Raw genomic sequence first — 19,881 nt, 5'->3', positions numbered from 1 at the left:
CCAAATTGCAATTCCTTGCTATTCCCAAATAAATTCATCTTTTTGACAATTTTGAATTTGCTTCAGTTTACCTCTTTCTTTAGGTCTGCAAGGTGGGCCACGTTCTCAACTGACTGATGATTCCCTCGTGGTGTTCTTTAGTCCCTCTTTCCCCTGTATTTCCCGTAAACTGAAAACCAGGTCTAGAGACTTGATTCAAGTAAAGCATATTTGCAAAGAATCTAGCACGAATGACACTGAGAACTTGTTAAAGTTCTGTATACCTTTTGTACATACGTGTGAACGGTGCTATCTTTGCACATGTTTCTACTGGGGTTTTGATCATTTGCTTCTCAGGTAGTCTGAGGCCAGTCTCTATTCCAATACTAACCTGGATAAGGGGGTTTACATTCATCTACTCATCTTTGAGCTCACTGCCAAAAAATACAAGGGCAAGAGATGAGTAATAAAAAAGCAACTCCCACCAATCATGGAGAGTATTTTATTCTCTATATTATTCAAAATTACCTATTTCATAAGGCAGAATACAAATTATGTTTTATATTAATATTTTAAATCAAAATTATTTAAGCTGAAAGTTGCACTTTTTGAAAATTGAGTTAATCGTACTAGACATGCAAAGCGGAGTTCTCTCATAGTTGGTTGTGGTACAACTCACGAGTCCCCACGACACCCAGATAGAGCAACCACTTTTGTTGAGTGGACAGATGGCAAGACATTTTGAAAAGCATTTTTCTGGGGCCTGACTGGTGTTAGCAACAAGTGGACGCTTAGTATTACAGGTGCTTAGCACCACATTCTGAGTGACAGAGGCAATCATGAGTTTCTTAATAAATTTGCATGTGTTGTAATATGCTGGATCCTCTGAAGCATGAGGACTCTGGTAGGAATCCTTTTTAACTTGACCTAAAGATAGAACAATATCTGTAGCCCTTTGTCAGTTATATGCGTTGTAAATATCTTCCTTCAACTCCCTTTTCATTCTCTTTATATTTTCATTTTATTAAAAGGAAGTCTAAAATTTAATACAGTCAAATTTATAAATCTTTTCTTTTATGGCAGGTACATTTCCAATTTTAAGAAATTAATTTTAATACAGAAATCATGAAGATACTCCTCTACTTTAGCTTCTTTTTTTTTTTTTTTTAAGATTTTATTTATTTATTCGACAGAGACAGAGACAGCCAGCGAGAGAGGGAACACAAGCAGGGGGAGTGGGAGAGGAAGAAGCAGACTCCCAGTGGAGGAGCCCGATGTGGGACTCGATCCCAGGACCCCGGGATCATGCCCTGGGTGGAAGGCAGATGCTTAACAACTGAGCCACCTGGCGCCCCTACTTTAAATTTTTTGAATTGAGATGAGAATGACGCTATGGCAGTTGACATTTTCATAACTCACGTGGAAACATGTTCTTGGGCTCTCCTGTCCGGTGGAAGGACATAAAATCTAATCAGTGGTATCCTGGCACTTTAATTACCTGGGGAAAAGGCTGTGCTTGTGTCATGCTGGACGATGCTATCAAGCCAGTCTGGGGCCAATCTGGGTCCCTTCTCGTTTATTAAAGGTTCGACATGAGCAAGCGGAGGAGATTCGCGTTCGATCCAATGCCTCTGATAATCGATCTCAAGGGCCTTACCCTACAGACCACCAAGATCATGCTGCCAGGAACTGAGATGGCGAAGATGCCCACATGGGGTCAGATCAAGAAGCTGACCCAGAAAGCAGAAGTAGTGCTGCGTAATGAACAGCACCCCATTACCCCTAGCAATATGGCTGTTACTATGATGGCCTTATTGATGGCAGCCGTAAGTATCCCACTGTCACACGGCATCAGCCACCAATTTTACTTACTGGGCCTATGTACCCAATCCCCCTCTTACCAGGCCAATTGAATGGGATGATAATGTCCCTGTATACATTAATGGATCTAAATGGATCCCAGCGATAGCAGACCCTAGACTCCCGATTTTCCCTAGAGGAGGAGGACAAGAAATTAATATCACATTGGGCTTTAATACGAGACCTGTATGCATTGGCTGTTAATGAAAATTTGCTTAAGATCGTTAAACCAAGGATGGCTGGTGACCTCTCCTGGAGACGTTAATTCCTCCAGAATGCAACTTTATTTGGTATCTACTGTGGGCTTTGCCTACGATTTTACTGAAGACAATTTAACTCTTGATATTAAACAACTACAAGATACCATTCAAGGCATCACTCATGCTGACTTAACAATGTACCAGGCTTAAGCTTGGGGGAAATATTGATGGGACACTCTCCCCCTCAAATCTTTTCCAGTGGTTCAGCAATAATGGTACTAGCCTTCTAGGAGCTCTACTATTACTTTTTATGTCTTTGTTTGCAATATGCTTAGTCCTCAGATGCCAAAGAAGAGCCTTCAACGATGAGTGATGGAACGCGAAGTGGCCAAGTCTGCCTTCCTGCTTCTGCAAAAAGAAAAGGGAAATGCAGCAGCCCCTGGCCGAGAACTTATGCTAAGGATGCAATAGGAAAACATGTTTGTGACCCTGAGGGCTTCAGTGTAAATATCAGAGCCAAGCGGCCGGGAATGCCTGGCCCACCCAGCGGCCGGGAACGCCTGGCTCATCCAACAGTTGGGAACGCCCAACTCCTTCAGGGCAGAACACTGCTGATTGCTCTTGACAATAGCCCATAGGGTCCAAAGAAACATGTTTAAGAATAGGGCCCCCTTGCTGAACATCACATCATCTGATCCCGACCTTCCCCATGATGATCTATGCCGTGAGCTTCCCCTTGCAGTATTCACTAGGATGTAATGCGGATCACTCCCTTGTTTTTGATTGTTGCCAATAAATAGCAAGGTTGCAGCTGTTCAGGGCAATTGCACTCATGGCAGTGGCGCACCACGCGGTTGTCCCCTGCACCCACGCTCTTTCGCAAGCCAACGTGTCTGCCTTGTTCACCCGAATCAACGGGCCGCAGCGCTGCGGGTGGTGCCGCGGCAAGAGCACATGTCTTAAAATAACCTGAACCCAAGTCTGCTTTCCCTTAAGGCCTAATCTTAGGTGCTATACAGAGCAGGCATCAGGAAGACACCAGTCTTACCATGCTCCAGCCTCCTGCACCCACCTCGTACCATCTTTGGGCTTCACCTGGAGCAGGTGGCAATGGGCAGGTCTGAGGCCAGTCCCTAGGAATGGTCTCAGAAGCCAGTTTCGCAGACGATTGCTGGGTCAATGATGTGACCATTGCATGCATATATACATCCCAGTAGCAAGGTGGAGCTATTAGGATCCCGCCCACCAAAAGATGGTGGCTCCTCCCTGGCGGAGGGAGGGCAAGATCTGGTTGAGGTCACATCTTGGATAGAGGTGTGGAAACTTACCTCCCATGATTAAATCAAGTCAGCATGGACACCGTTAATGTGCATAGTTAATTTGCATCTTTGTAATCTTCCCTTGACCTCAACTTTTTTTTTGAGGGGGAGGGAGGCAGGGAGGGGCAGAGGCAGAGGGAGAAAACCTAGCTAGGAGCCTGATGCAGTGCTCAATCTCAAAACCCTGAGATAACCTGAGCTAAAATTGAGTCAGATGCTTAACTGAGCCACCTAGGTGACCCTCAACATCTTTCAATCCCATCTTTACGAGGAAGATGAAATGTAAAACGCTATGTGAAGCCTATTTCTCACTCAGGGATGTTTAACTCTGGGCCTCCAGTTTCACCCTCCCTCTACGTTATGTAACTTGTAGCACCGTACAGTCCTGCCCTCTCCTCCACACTTAGGACATGGCATCCTCTGGCCACAGGACCTTTGCATGAGTGGCTGTCATCCATGGCAGGTCCCTTGCCCTATATACATTACTGCCTTGTTTACTGGCACTCTATACATTACTGCCTTGTTTACTGGCACTCAAAGATTTTAGAGAAAGTGGGGGAAGGGGCAGAGCATCTTCAAGTAGACTCCCCACTGACCTCAGAGCCCGACTTTGGGCTCAGTCCCACACCCATGGGATCACAACCTGAGCCAAAACAGCTGCCTGAGCCTCTCAGATGGCCCACTGGCACCTCTTCTAAAGATCCCAGCCTAATTGTCACTTTCTTTGACACATTCTCCGAGCTCAGAAATTCTGCATTACAGTTTATTTTTTGGCTCATTACTTTTTAGGTAAATTGGAATTCATATTCATTGTCAAAAAAATTCACCCACATTGTTCTCATGATCATATGCTATGAATACATAAAACAATCCTAGGAAGCAGAAAACTAGTACAGAATCACAGCTGATTCTTAACCAATCTCACTGCCAAAACAGTCATTAAGCAAAGAGACGTGAAGACCGAATAGTCAAGTAACTGCTGCCAGATGAGTAATGAAATTACTGAAGACAATTTCAGTGGCTGATTAGCTCAGGTGCCAGATCGCCTCTCGTGAAAACTGAAGAGACAAGGATATGTTTTCAAACTAGGATATTCAATTCCATGAGGATTGTTTTCCCCTCCAGTTTATTTCCATAATCTAATCCCTATTACAATGGGATTTAGCAGCCCAACAGGGAGCCCATGAACAATAAGATAAATTAGCCTTAGAGAATCAACCCTCTGAAGACACAGGACAGCTGGTAAAAGAAGTTGTTGAGATTGTAAGGGAAGTTTGTTTTCATCTCTCCTAATGGCATACTTTTTTTATTTTCTGAGATAAGATGGGTCAATTTCTGTATCTAGTGTCAAATGGACCTTAAATAGGTTGATCATTTTCTGTAGGTTAAAATACTACTCAGAAAAATACATTTTTTTAATTCATATGTGAAGAGACTGATGGAATGTCCGTTTTCATAACTGTTACAGTTACTTTCAGTATCTGTGAGTAACGCCTGTCCTGACGGCTCACAACCTTCTGCTGCTTCAATCGGTAGATTCTTTGGCGGTGGAAACATGCTCTGAGAATTGTTCTCATTCTTTTTTCTTGAATAGCCTTCTCTTCAGTCTGTATTTTGAAAAGAACTAATTCCTCCCTTATACTCTGATCAGAGTATAATTTAGAAAACAGTGCCCCTTTTGATTTACCATCTTTATCTGCAATTCAAATGATTTTGAAACTTTTAATTTCTAACCCCCTTTCAGTGTCTTCAACCTGCTTCTGCGGGGGCTCGATGTAGCTTTGGAGCTTTTTCCTGTGGCCGGCGCAGCTTGCTCGATGGGCGTCACGTGGTGGCCCCTGGAGGAGGAGGAGGCCCGAGGAGACCTTGCACTGGGGACATAGCAGCTCCAGGTCCTTCTCACAGAACAGGGCCAGAGCCTGACTGTGCTGCTCACACAGGGCTTTCTCTTCCTGCAGCCTTCTCTTGCTCCTCCTGGCGGGAAGCTGCTTGAGGATACCAGTCACGTGACCTAACTGGATGTTCCTCTTCAAGTTCCTGTCAGGACAGTGGTGGAGGCAGACGGGACAGGGGAGGGTGTCCTGTAGGTCCTCCCAGCACTGGTGGATGCAGGAGCCACAGAAGTTGTGCCCACAGTCAGCGGTCACTGGGTCTCTCAGGTAATCCAGGCACATGGGGCAGCTGGCCTCTGCCTGGAACTCCACCAGGGAGGCTTTGAAGGGCATTATTTAGTCAGATTTTTATCAAAGGAATCCCCATTAGAAAGTCTGGTTCTCCTGACGTGGGAAAAATGAGAAGCTAACGACTCCTCAGCCTCACTCTCCTTCCTAGCAGGTAGCACACAGCAAGCCACCGCCCCTACTTATTATACTTCTGCCTTGTTCCCATTAGTCTCAGAGGACGTTTCCATGAGGAACCACAGTATACACCGAGCAGAGATATTCCTGGCATTTCTCTTCTCATCTCAGGCCAGCCCAACTGAAGGACAGTTATGGAGTCCTATCAATCAGGCAAGAGCCATAACCCATGTCACACGTTGTTCCTATGGTCCAGAAGATAGTGTCACCTAAAACTGAAGCTCAGCAGAGCATGAACGCTGCCCTTTCAGTACAAATCCTGCGTTATTATAACCAAAATGTTGATGAGGGGAAATTTTTTTACAGATGTATTCCACCTAAGAAATATAGTAGGAAATACAGACGTACATACTGATTTTGTTTCAAAAGAAGATATTGTAAAATCGAACAAATATAACAAAAGTAACAGCCACAACTACAACTCAAATGGCCAACAAATGGTAATTGGATCAAGAAACAGTATATCCTCACAGTAGAATAATGTTTAGGAATTCTACTATAAAATACTATCACAAAAAGGAATAAACTATTGACTCAGAAAACATGAAGGAACTCAAAATCATTATGCTGAGTGAAAGAAACCAGATCCTCCTCCTCCCTCCAAAAAATTGTACATATACTATATATTCTTTCGTTTAAATAAAATCCTAGGAAATGTAATCTAATGGCGTAACAGAAAGCAAGAGAGTGGTTGCCTAAGGGTGGGACAGGAGGGGGGTGGAAGGACTATTAGGGGCCCCTAACATTGGGAGTTGCTGCATACAGTCATTATCTTAAGTGTGGTGATGGTTTCATGGATAGCTACACGTGTCAAAACTTACCAATGTTATACTATAAAAACCTAGAGTTAGTTGTATGTCCATTATTCCTTAAAATAGTTTTAAGTTCACAAAATTCCTTTCCTATTATGCACGTTTAGCCTTCAGTTAATTTTGTCCATTTTCCAGTTCTGTTCCTCTAGCAACCTCACAAGGTGGCTTGTCACTTATGCTGCTAGACAACACTGCTTACGGCAAAAACGATCCCTAATTGGTAAATTGCATTTGGTCTTGAAAAAACAAAAAATGCACTAAAAATACCTCATGGGAACACTCTAGCTTTGTCTCTTTTTGAGTATGGTGACTTTTGTGATTAGATATGTCCCTTGAAAGGACCATGGAAACTATGTCTTGATCCATGAGGCTTTTTATCCAGTGATTCCCCCACCTGTCCAGCATGGATCTGGTCTCCTTGATCCTGATGGGTCACCTGGTAAGTGGGGGTGGGGGTAAAGATTCCCACAGAAGAGAAGTACCTTGTGCTCTACTTCTGGGAAGCTGTTCTATTTCATATCTTTCTAATCTGATAGTAAGTGCAGCCTGCAATCGGCTTGTAAATCAGAACGTGTATAAAAAAATTTGTTGGGGCGCTTGGGTAGTTCAGTCTGTTAAGCATCCCACTGGTGATTTCGGTTCAGGTCATGATCTCAGGAGTCGTGAGCTCAAGCAACGCATCGGGCTCTGCACTCAGCCGGGAGTCTGATGCAGATTTGCTCTCTCTCCTCCTCTCCCTCTGCCCCTCTGCCTCTCCCCCTGCTCTCCCACACTCTCTCTCTCTAAAATCAATAAATAAAATCTTTAAAATAAAGTCTGTCTGGTGCAACAAGAAAATCATGCACATGTGAGCTCTGGCTGAGTATATGATGAAGAAAAGAATTGCTTTAATTGTGAGGATGAATATTTTTAAAAAGACAATCCTTACTTGGCTCAAATGTACTTTTTTTTTTTAAGATTTTATTTATTTATTTATTTGACAGATAGCCAGCCAGCGAGAGAGGGAACACAAGCAGGGGGAGTGGGAGAGGAAGAAGCAGGCTCCCCGTGGAGGAGCCTAATGAGGGGCTCGATCCCAGAACGCCGGGATCACGCCCTGAGCCGGGGGCAGATGCTTAACAACTGAGCCACCCAGGCGCCCCATCAAATGTACTTAAATGTAATTAGTGCAGGAGAGAAAAGAGTGTGGTATAGATAATACAAGATCACCTGAGAGTTGATAAGTATTAATCCTAGATAATGGGTAGACAGGGGTTCATTTTGCTAATCTATTTTTTAATGTGTGTAAAATTTTCTGGTATAAAAGGAAAGAGTTCTGCTTCTGGCCTAACTCTTCCACTAAGAACAACTATGAAAGCAGATAAAATACACAAAGCAACTGATTGAAGGTACTGGAGAGCAAACAAGCTGTCAGGATCCACGTACCAAAAATCCTGGACGTAGCAGTACACTACACTGTTCTCCCTTTGTATCTGTCATGGGAGGGGAGCACTCTCCACATGGGCAGTACATTCCTAGTTTCATATATAGTGTGTATGTATAGTATATGAAACATGGGCGTCTGTGCATCCTCTCTATATTCCCTGACGTGCCTGGAGTCATTGCCCCTCCCTCCTGCATCAAGTTATGCCTCTCGCTAGATTATCGTATCAGCGTATGAATGAGGTGTCATTGCTCCCCTCTCAGAAAAGAAAATCTGCTACAGATCTAACTCCTCTTGCCCAGGTACCAGCTCATTCCTCTGGTCTTTTCGTAGCAAAACTCCTTGGAAGAGCTTTCTGTACTTCTCCATTTCTCTTCTCATTTCTTTTCAACTCAAGAAAAAGCAGGTGTTCACAGTCACCATTCCAAGAACACCTCTCCTCTTAAATTTATAAATGAGACCTACTTGTCTAAATTCAGTGGTCATTTTCTGTCCTCAACATGCTTGATCTAACGGCAGCATCTGACATACTTTGTAACTCTCGTGCTGACACACTCTTACTTTGGCTTTCAGTCTACCACACTCAAGGTTACTCTTTCCTTTCTGGCCATTTCTTTACATCTCTCTCCATAGGTTCTCCTGATCTCCATTACTTCTCAAGTAAATCAGAACTAGGGTGACCAGATACAGCAAATAAAAATGCAAGACAACCAGTTACATTTGAAATATTTCATAGGACTACTTACCCTAAATTTATCTGAAATTAATTTTTTTAACGATTTTATTTATTTGACAGAGAGAGTGAGTACAAACGGGAGGAATAACAGAGGGAAAGGGAGAAGGAGAGGGGAGCCTGATGTGGGACTCAATCCCAGGACCCTGAGATCATGACCTGAGCCGAAGGCAGACACTTAACCAACTGAGCCACTCAGGCGCCCCTGAAATTCAAATCTAGGTGGGCATCTGTAGTTTATCTGGCAGCCCATACCGGAACTCCTGGACTTGTTATCTATTTTATCTACTTTGCTCAGAGCCTGCTCTGAGTCATCATCACTTCTTGTCTCGATTATTATACTTACTAATGGTTTCTTGCTTTCCATCTATTTTTAACACAGTAGCCAAAGTCCCTGGTAAAATATAAACTGATCGTGTCATTTCTGTTCTAAACTTTCCGGTGTCTTTCCACTTTACTCAGCAAAAACCTATGTCCCGGGGCGCCTGGGTGGCACAGCGGTTAAGTGTCTGCCTTCGGCTCAGGGCGTGATCCCAGCGTTGTGGGATCGAGCCCCACATCAGGCTCCTCTGCTATGAGCCTGCTTCTTCCTCTCCCACTCCCCCTGCTTGTGTTCCCTCTCTCGCTGGCTGTCTCTATCTCTGTCAAATAAATAAATAAATAATCTTTAAAAAAAAAAACAAAAAAAACCTATGTCCCTACCATGACCTATAATGACCCAACATATACTTCCCCTCTTCCATTCTCTGACAGTCTCCTAAATTCTCTATTTCTGGTTCACTCTGTTCCAGCTCCCTCTCCCTGTGACTCCCAACTCCTAGGGTGGGACTAAGTCTGGTTTGGCCTGACTCCCACCAGCACACGTAGTGTATGTGGCCTGCCCAAGGAGAAATCCCAGGTACTTACGGTACAGCTGCCAGAAGCAGCTTCTTTGCACCTCCACCTGTGCCAAGGTGGTGGGGGCTCTGGGATTTCTATTCCCTGTTTCTCAGGGGACACTGAGCAACCCTCTCCAGCATCCTGAAACATTGATAAAGCAGCCTCACCAGGATACCCCACTCCCAGCCTCAGCTAGGGTACAGGTAAGTCTCCAGCCCCTTCCAGAGCCCCAGCTCACCTGCAGCCACTGGGTGCTCACCCAGCCTTGCTCTGTTTGGGTTTTGGCTGTTTGGGGTGTAGAGAGGCCCATGTTTACATGCCTGCGGCCTGGGGGCTGCCCCCAAGAGATAAAAAGTAATTGTGGCCTCAAGAGAGAAATCATATGGAAAGTGTACACGGGGCGCCTGGGTGACTCAGCTAAGTGTGCGATTCTTGGCTTTGGCTCAGGTCATTATCTCAGAGGCATGAGATCCAGCCCCGTGTTGGGGCTTTGGATTCTCTCCCTCCCTCTGACCCTCCAAACTCCCTTTCCCCCACTCTCCCTCTCAATTAAAAAAAAAAAAGAGTTTTTAGATCAATTCTAAAATTACAGCACGCATCAGAATCAGGTAGTGTTTATTAATACAAATTGCTAAGCCCAACCACCCTCTGATTCAGAGGGTCTGAAGGTGGGAAGGGACAAGAAGCTACAACTCTAACAAGCTCCCAGGTGATGCTGATGTTGGTTTGGGAACAACACTTTCAGAACCACTGGTATGAAGTAACAGGAGGCCACATATAACCTTTTGAATTCTCTGAGTGCCTCATTTGCCATTTCTTCAAGTTTCTAGTCCTTCACCAAAGCAACAAATCACTAATACATGTTGAACATAGTCATTCTCATTCTCTACCAGTATTTATAGAATCAGAAATACATTTCTGGTTCATTCTTCAAAATAACATCTGTTTAGGGGCACCTGGGTGGCACAGTCCCTTAAGCCTCTGGCTTTTGGTTTCAGCTCAGATCGTGATCTCAGGGTTGTGAGATCGAGCCCCACGTGGGGCTCCACACTCAGCAGAGTCTGCTTAAGACTCTCTCTCCCTCTCCCTGTTCCCTCCCCAGCTCTAAAATAAATCTTTAAAAAAAATGCTTTCATTTGACTCTAAACCCTAACAGTTCATTTCCTTGGATATTTTGAGGGAACAATTCCAATTTCCATGGTGCTGGTGGTGGGAGCACAGGCAGACTTTAGTTGGAGCTATCCAGCCCGAGAGAACTGACATAATCAACTCTTCAACTCTGATTCAGGAATAAATGCTCTGAGTTACAGTATCTACTCTCTATTATCAAGCTTTTGCTTCCATCAATTTCACAGATTAGCAACATCAGACAGGGCCACTCTGTGATCTCAGATCAAGACAAAAACAAGACTACTCTTACTGGATCTGACTATCAAAAAAGAACAGGCACATCACGAACACACATGACCAAAAATGACCAAACACCCGCGCGTTTCCTGGAGAATGGGACTGACTGATAACTCTGCCCATTACGCTTCAGCCCATGATTTAAGACTCCAGTCAAAGAATCCTCTTCCTCCCAGCATCCTATCAGAGCACTGCCCTGTTTCCTTAGATCCTCCAAATCACCTAACACAGCTCAAATCCTAAAATAAGTCCTTTCCACCACCACCTCACTGAAGCTCTCAGGAGGTTCTTCATGCTGTGTGTTCCTCACCAAGGGTGATAAACCAACCCACTCAAATGCAAGTGTGTTCCTGCACCCTTTGGATCGAGTGTGTTGACAGGGTAGATGAGAGGTAGACCTTGTGGGAAGAGAGGGCGGAAGCAGGCTTCCCTCGTGGTAGTGGGAGGGACTGCGGGAGGTGGGCACATGGTTAAAAAAGATTCTGATGTGCCCAGAATCACTGCTCTCAAGCCAAGTTCCAGCTCTGATCTCTGTGCTGAGTGCCAGGGCTGGGACCAGGGGGAGGAAACCGAAGGACTCACTTTAGGCAAAAAATTTAAGGGGGTAACCAACAAACTCAGTATTGAAGACAAACACTATTTTAAGGCAATATATTTTTAATTTTTTTAAGATTTTATTTATTTGAGTTAGAGAGTGAGACAGAGAGCGAGAGACAGAGCAGGAGCAGGGGAGGCACAGAGGGAGAGGGAGCAGCAGGAGCCTGATTCGGGGCTCGATCCCAGGACCCTGAGATCATGACCTGAGCCGAACACAGACATTTAACCGACTGAGGCACCCAGGTGCCCCAAGGCAGTATTTTTTAGAATCAAAATTAATGCAAAAAATACATGAACAAAATGTCAAAATATCGAAGAGTATTGATTTTTCCTTCATAAATGCTTTCTTCCAAACTCATGTGTAACTAATTCATGTAGAATACCTGTTAAAATTGTATTTGATTTAATACTTTAATATTAAAAAAATTAAGTATTACAGATGTTTAAGTACCCCAAAACCATTCTTCTCATTCCTTTATGCAGCAGAATGTGGTACCTCTCAATCTACTATTAAAATAATATGAAACATTTGAAAGATATACAGAAGCAAAAAGAAAAATTTTAAAACAGTGTATTTTCATTAATCCACATTTATTGAATGTTAATTCCTGTTTGATTTTCCCCTTTTGGTTGCTGTCATTTCATTCACATATATATATACCAAAGCACCTACTACTAAAAATATGGACACTGGGGGACCTGGGTGGCTCAGTCAGTTATCGTCTGATTATAGCTTGCATCATTATCTCAGGGTCCTGGGATTGAGCCCCGTGACAGGCTTCCTGCTCAGTGGGAAGTCTGCTTCACCCTCTCCCTCTGCACCTCCCCCCAAGTTCTTTCTCAAATTAAATCTCAAAAAAAAAAAAAAATGGACATTATCTTACAACACCTTTATAATACATAAGAAAATAATCAATGCTTTTAATACTTAATCCAGGGGTGGGTGGCTCAGTTGGTTAAGCATCTGCCTTCGGCTCAGGTCATGATCCCAGGACCCTAGGATGGAGTCCCACATTGGGCTCCCTGCTAAGTGGGGAACCCGCTTCTCCCTCTGCCGCTGCTCTGCTCGTGTGCATGCTTGCTCTCTCAAACAGATAAAATCTTAAAAAAAAAAAAAAAACTTAATCCATATTCAAACTTCCCCTAGTGGCTCGTTAAGCGTCTTTTAAAATTCGGTTTGTTCAAATCACGAACCAAAGATCCAGGTTTCACATTTAGAAATGTTCAGTTCCATTACTTCTTGGCCTTTTGGCTAAAATCAAGTATAGAAATTTTCAGTTCCAACTGGCTTTTTTGGGGGGGGTGGGGTATTATTTACTGAACTGCCTTGGTCATTCGCCTGGATAATTTCCACATAATTGTGTTGTTCCCTCATAGTGCATTTAGCTTATTCCCCTCTACTCCACGTATTTGCTATCAACTAAAAGGTAGCTGCAAGGGTTTGTTGAATTCAGATTCAAACTTTGCAGCAAGAACAATTCATAGGTGATGCAATGTTGTTCAAAAAATTTCAAATGAGTGTACACATACTGTCTAGCTGTTCTACTTTAGTGATGCTATGATTGGTCAATGGGTTAGGGTGGTGACAGCCCGACAGATCAATTAGAAAGGCTGGAACGAGCTCAGTTAAAGTGCTGCTGAAAACCTCAAGCACTGAAAGGAAACAAAGGTGTTATCTGCAAAAACATAATTGTCTTTTAGAAAACTCACAAGAATGGGTGCCCAGGGGGCTCAGGTCATGATCCCAGGGTCCTGGGATCTAGTTCCACATCGGGCTCCCTCTGCCTGCTGCTCCCCCTGCTTGTGCTTGCTATCAAATAAATAAAATCTTAAAACCAAAAAAACAAGAATCCAGATAAAATCTTGAGGGTATTTTTAGCAAGATTACTGTAAAATGTGTGTATGTGTAATGTGTATCAATATGTAAGCAACAAACAGAAAATACAATGTTTAAATAGTGAAACTTTACCCCCATGTTTATTGCAGCGTAAGGGTAGGTAAGCCAGGATAGGGAAGCACCCCAATTGTCCACCAACAGATAAAGATGTGCTATATAGAGCACACACATACAAATGGAAGATGACACTGCTGTTAAAGAGAGTACGCGATCTTGCGGTTTGCAACCACACGGATGGATCTAGATGTTATGCCAAGTGAAGTCAGAGAAAGAAAAAGACCATATGATTTCACTTCTACGTGGAAGCTAAATAACAAATGGAAAAATGAACCAAAAAAAGTAGAAACAGACTCATAACTACAGAGAACTGATGGCTGCCAGAGGGGAGGAGGTTAGGGGAAGGGCAAGATGGGTGAAGAGGAAAGGGACATACAGGCTTCCAGTTACAGAATGAGTCAGTCACAGGAGTAAAAGGTACAGGAGAGAATATAGTCGATGGTATTGGAACAGTGTTGTATGGTGACAGATGGTAGCTACTTGTGATGAGCACAGCGTAACATAGACTTACCCAATCACGGAAACTAATTTAACTAATGTAACATTGTGTATCAGCATTGTATATTCATCATTGTGTATTCATCAGCAACACTGTGTATTCAAAAAAAGTGGAAGTTTTACAATTGCATCAAAAATATTAAATAGTTAGGAATTAATCTAAAATGAGTATGTATTGTGAAGAAAATCATAAATATTTAGGGGAAGGTATTAAGGAATACCTTTATAAATGCAAAAGGACACCATAGGCATGTGTGGGGAACACTCAATACAGCAAAGGTGCCAATTAAAATTACGGCTTCAGTGTAATCCCAATAAAATCCCCAAAGACATTATAGCATTAAGGTAAGCTGAAGAACATAATGCCAAGAAGAATCCATATATCTTCATATATATATATATATATATATATATATATATACACACACACACGTATATATATGTGATATATATATATTTTTCATATATATATGAGATATATATATATATATATATATATATATATATATATATATATATATAAAATTTTATCTTCATCCCATGACCAGATGCTCATCCGTAGCTCCCTGGACACTTTCTCCAGCATCTGTCAGTGCTCCAGGTTGACAATGGTGAGGAATCGCAGGGCCAATAAATTCCTTTTTCAAGGATCAGAGAAGAAATCCTTGGGGAACTGGATGGGAACCTGGACATGCTTTCCCAGGAGCCTAACGTCATTTCTCAGGTACTGGGCTTTGCAGGGAGGCAGAGCTGGCCGCCTGTATCCACTATATTTCATGATCGATGCAATGACGTTTGGATGCAACTGCAGGTTAATGTGTCAGATGTGTCAGCACACGACCTCGAAGCCCAGCCAGGAGTAGGGGGACAGCACATCATAGAAGAGCTCCAAGGTGCATGGCAGGGCCTCATGTTGCAGCAGCACCCATACACATAACTTTTAAAAATGCAATGTACTACAATGAACTATACTCTATCAAGTGGGCAAAGATAATCTTCAGAGAGAGAGCGAGAAATCACAAGCAGGGGGGAGAAGCAGACTCCCCACTGAGCAGGGAGCCTGATTGAGGGACTCAATCCCAGGACTCTGGGATCATGACCCGAGCCAAAGGCAGATGCTCAACCAACTGAGTCACCCCAGGCGCCCCAGAATACCTTGGTAATTCTTCTGAGGGTTAGGGGGTGGGCAACTAGAAATATACATCAAAAGGTTCAATGTATACAGCTATAATACATCAAAAGGTTCAATGTATACAGCTATAAACCGAATAATTATTCTTTGAAGAATGTGTGCTATTCAAATTTATAAAAATGCAAATATATGCAGTTTTCAATGAGATTTCTAGTATTTACACTTAGTTATGAATAAACATTTATCAGTCTAACATGAAAAGTCTGACATGAAAACAGAGACCAAATAACCAGGAGGAAGGAGGTTAGAGGAGTAAATATAGGAAGCAAAATACAATTTCAAAAATACTAGAGATAAAATTCTTAAACAAGAAACTAACCACACCTACTATGTTCCAGGAGGAGCAAGTAGGCCAGGGTAGATAGAGGGGAGATTCTCTAACAGGAAAATCTGATAAAGTTACTCTCTCCCTCAAAAGCCTCGAAGGACCCATTTACTTAACAAACTAAAATACCTAAAATGGCCTATTTGACCCTACAAAGGCTGTTGGTTCCCCCGCTCCCAACTCACCTCTCTGACCTCACAACTCCTCCCGCACTCGCTCAACTCTCAGGCTTCCTTGCTGTCCCTGGTGTGCCAATCCCTTCCCTGTAACATTTGCTTCAGCCATTCCCTCTGCAGCGTTCCACCACTGCTATTCCCTCATCCAAAGTTCTGCTGAGTCCATGTTCTCTAAAATGCCTACCCTGACTACCCAAGTTCAGGCAGCTAACCCCCTCCACCATAGTACCTCATTCCCTGGACACTGATTTACTTTTCCCTGTACCCATTGTACTTTATTAGCTTCTAAGTTGCTGTATCAATTATTTATGATTATTTGATTATCTTTTTTCTCCCTTCTAGGAAGTATGTTGCTCAAGGACAGGAATCTTAGTTTTGCTCACCTAGTACAATTTCAGACTGAAGATATCCCTGATAGTTAATTTTACGTGCCACTTTGCTGGGCCTCGGTGCCAGGTACATCATCAAACATTATTCTGGATGTTCCTCTGAGGGAGTTGTTGGGCAAGACCAACATTTAAATTGGTGGACTTTAAGCAGATTGCCCTCTAATGTGGGAGAGCCTCAAATCTACTGAAAGAGTGAATAGAATGAAAGTCTGACCTACCCTGAGCCAAGAGGGAGTTCTACCAGGAAATGACCTTCAGACTTGAACCGAAGCACACCATCTTCCCTGGGTCTCTAGGTTGCTGGTTTTTTAACACTGGCCAGGCCAATCTTCACAGGTTGCCCAGTCTCCACTACCATTTGAGCTAATTCCTTAAGATGAATCTTTCTCTAAAAAATACATCTTACTGGTTGTTTCTCTGAAGAATCCTGACAGAGTATCTCACCACTCAGCAAAATAAATGGACAAAGCTCAGAACACTAGGAATAAAAAAGATCTTTAAAACATCCTAAGAAAATGGTACCCAAGTATCAAGAATCAGACCAGTATCAAACTTCTCAGAACAACAGTATGTTTTGAAAATTAGGTAATACGACTTCCAAAGTTGCCATGTGTATCTGGCTTAACTGGCACCTCAGTATAGGCAGAACAAAATCATTTTGAAACATGCAAAATCCCCCAAATCTTAAAATATCAGGGGTAGGATGACACTCCAAATGAAAAGATAAACAAGTAGAAAGACACGGGATTAAACCAACAAGGAATTCAAGAACAGAGGCAACTCCCAGGATAGTGGGGACAGAGAAAGCTATACACATAGGGAGCTTGTTCAGACTGGAACGTGAAATCCAGAACCATGTCCACCAGGAAAAGAAGTATTAGACTATCTTTGATCTGTATAAATGTGTGTAGGGAAAGGGCCTCTAAAGGCCAAATCCTCAGTATCTATAGTAATCAGTCAAACTGTGTCAACTGATAATAGACACATTCAATAAAGAAAGAAGAAATATGGTACTAAGCGTTATGGAAGTAGGGGCGCCTGGGTGGCACAGCGGTTAAGCGTCTGCCTTCGGCTCAGGGCGTGATCCCGGCGTTCTGGGATCGAGCCCCATATCAGGCTCCTCTGATGGGAGCCTGCTTCTTCCTGTCCCACTCCCCCTGCTTGTGTTCCCTCTCTCGCTGGCTGTCTCTGTCGAATAAATAAATGAAATCTTAAAAAAAAAAAAAAAGAGTTATGGAAGTAAACAGAAGAATCCACTAAAGGTAGATACATGGTAAGGATGACTGTGAAGACAACAACTTACTCAACTGTAAAAGAATGACTATAATTAAAAGACAACTTTTGGCAATTTCAACAGGAAATACTTTGTTGTATCTACTAAGTAGTATAATTCTCATACACTTTATCTAAGAAATTCAAAGCACTTGGCTATTGATACCTAAAACATCTATAAAATTGGCATTACTACCATGTTTTAATAGTCGGTAAAAATGAAGGAGAAAAATCTGTTCTGGTTTTTCAGCAGTAAACCTTAAGAGTCCAGGACTACTGAGACTAAATTTACTGGCTAAGCTACCCCGACACTGAAACGGTATTGTCCCCAGGTCCTTCATCGCTCATCATCTGTTACTGAAGAGAGTTTAAGAGGTTCAGGATCTACTCCAACATAGAAATAGGGACAAACGGCTTCTATGAAACAATCATTAAAATTATAGAGAAGAGATCCATCATTCATGTTGTAAAAGGAAACCTCACCCAACTCACAGTCCAGAAAAATGCCAATCTTACTGGGTCTTACTACAGGCAGAAGCTGGGTTCTTTTATGACCCAGAATAACATAAATGCTTTCAAAACATCTCCCAATTGCCCACAATCCACCCTCAGCTACCGCCCTACTCCCCCAATTCCTAGGAAAACAGTCTCGACACACCCCCAAGGTCCATTTAGGCTTGTTTCCCACTTCTACCTCCCAGTAATGCCGGCCAGAACTAAATCTCCTAGAACCCAGGACAGCAGGGCGGAGATAAAACCTCCTTGGGTTGTAACAAAGGTGAGTTTTTTTGTTTCCATATCGCACACTTTTTCTATCCTCAGAGACAATTAGCTGAGGGTGTGCTGTTTCAAGATCTAGAATCACATCTGCTCGAAATGGCTTGATCATTCTGTCCAAGCCAGAATACTGTGGAGGAAGGCTAAAGCCGTATTTCTTTAACTGGAACACAAAGAGCTCAGGGTATTTTAGGTTTTGGTACCTGTAGTAGATACCCTTAACGCGGGTCAGTAATTCCAGCTCTGACTGCACACACTTGCACTCTACCTCCTTCAGCAGATGTTTTAATGCGGAAACGTGATTTAAAAATGTTCTTCGGTTCTCATTTAGTTTCATTAAAATGTCCCTCTCTTCATCTTCCATCTGCCCAAGAAGAGCCTCCTGCTGATTCTGTAGAAACAGTCTAATTTGCTCAAATTCGGAAATGATTTCTTCTCTCCTATACTCTACCTTCTTTTTCAGGTCCACTATTTTGCTGGCTTGAAGACTTATCACTTTTTCTACTCGTTCCATGTTGTCCTTCAAGGGCTCAAGGCTATATTCTAGAATTTTCCTGTGAAAAGAGGCAGCTTTCTTAATGGGGCAAATGTGGTGTTTCTGATGTTGAACAGAGAAATTGCACTGTGTACATAAAACCTCTAGGTCCTTCCCACAAAAAAGGGTCAGAAACTGATTGTGCTTCTCACACACAGAATACTCTTCCTGCCTTTTCCTCTTGCTCCTTCTGACCTGCAGTTGTTTAGCAATTTCAGTCAAATTACTGAGCTGGCGGTTGCTCCTGAAGGTTTTGTTATGAAAGCAAAAACGGCAGATAGGACAGGGGAAGGTATCATCTAGATCCTTCCACATCATGTTGATGCAGGAGCGACAGAAGTTGTGCCCACAGTTTATAGTCACTGGGTCTTTCAAGTAATCCAGACAGACAGGGCAGCTAGATTCCTCTTGGAGTTGCACCAGGCCTGTCACAAATTCCATTGAGCCGACAACAGAAGTGGTGGGCAAGAATGCTCCCCTTGGCAAGGCCTGTCTTAAGCTCAAGACCCAGTGAGTAGATATCCTCCCCCAGACCTCACAGGTTTAGCTCTCACTGGCCCAGCACGCTGATGGCAGCCACTGAAGTCTTGTTTCGGGTCCTGCCCCTTAGCTTGAGGGCGAGAAGGATTCACTGTTTGCAGCTCTCTCACACACAGAGGAGCTCGCCTAAATCTTTCTTCTTCAAGAAAGTAGCCACAGGTCCAAGTAGGCAATCACTCCTGTGGATGAGAAAAGTTTTTAATTTTCAAAATCTACTAGACTTGCTATCACAATATAATAATTAATTTAGGCAACAATCATCAATAACTGTAAAAAGTATTCAGTGAGGTTTCTTGGATAATAATATATTCATAAAATCTCAAAATATCACTCTAACAATTATATTTTATTTATAGAGAGGAAAAATAAGTGCCTTTACAATGTAGAGATCTAAAGAATTCCTCCTGACCAATGAAAGGACGAACTGATGGCTGCAATGAGGAAAACATAACTTACAGAGTAGTTCTGCCCAAAAAAAGAAAAGAAAGAAATTCACCTCAATTTATTTATTTATTTATTTTTAGGATTTTATTTATTTATTTGATAGACAGCCAGCGAGAGAGGTAACACAAGCAGGAGGAGTGGGAGAGGAAGAAGCAGGCTACCAGTGGAGGAGCCTGATGTGGGGCTCGATCCCAGAACGCGGGGATCACGCCC

General features: G+C 42.8%; 2 protein-coding genes across 2 annotated transcripts; both read right to left on the bottom strand.

Moving 5' to 3' along the window:
• Positions 1-5,061: 5,061 nt before the first annotated feature.
• LOC148109089 (putative tripartite motif-containing protein 61) lies at positions 5,062-5,583 on the bottom strand. The gene has a single exon (XM_087866412.1). It carries the CDS (start codon positions 5,581-5,583, stop codon positions 5,062-5,064), a length of 522 nt encoding a protein of 173 aa, XP_087722538.1.
• Positions 5,584-17,709: 12,126 nt separating this feature from the next.
• On the bottom strand, positions 17,710-19,125 carry TRIM60 (tripartite motif containing 60). Its single transcript, XM_045798619.2, has one exon. It carries the CDS (start codon positions 19,123-19,125, stop codon positions 17,710-17,712), a length of 1,416 nt encoding a protein of 471 aa, XP_045654575.2.
• Positions 19,126-19,881: the final 756 nt, after the last annotated feature.

This window comes from Ursus americanus, chromosome 13 (assembly GCF_024610735.1).
Source record: "Ursus americanus isolate L20-20 chromosome 13, mUrsAme1.1.p, whole genome shotgun sequence".
Classification (NCBI taxonomy): Eukaryota; Metazoa; Chordata; class Mammalia; order Carnivora; family Ursidae; genus Ursus; species Ursus americanus.
This window is presented reverse-complemented; position numbering and strand designations above follow the sequence as displayed.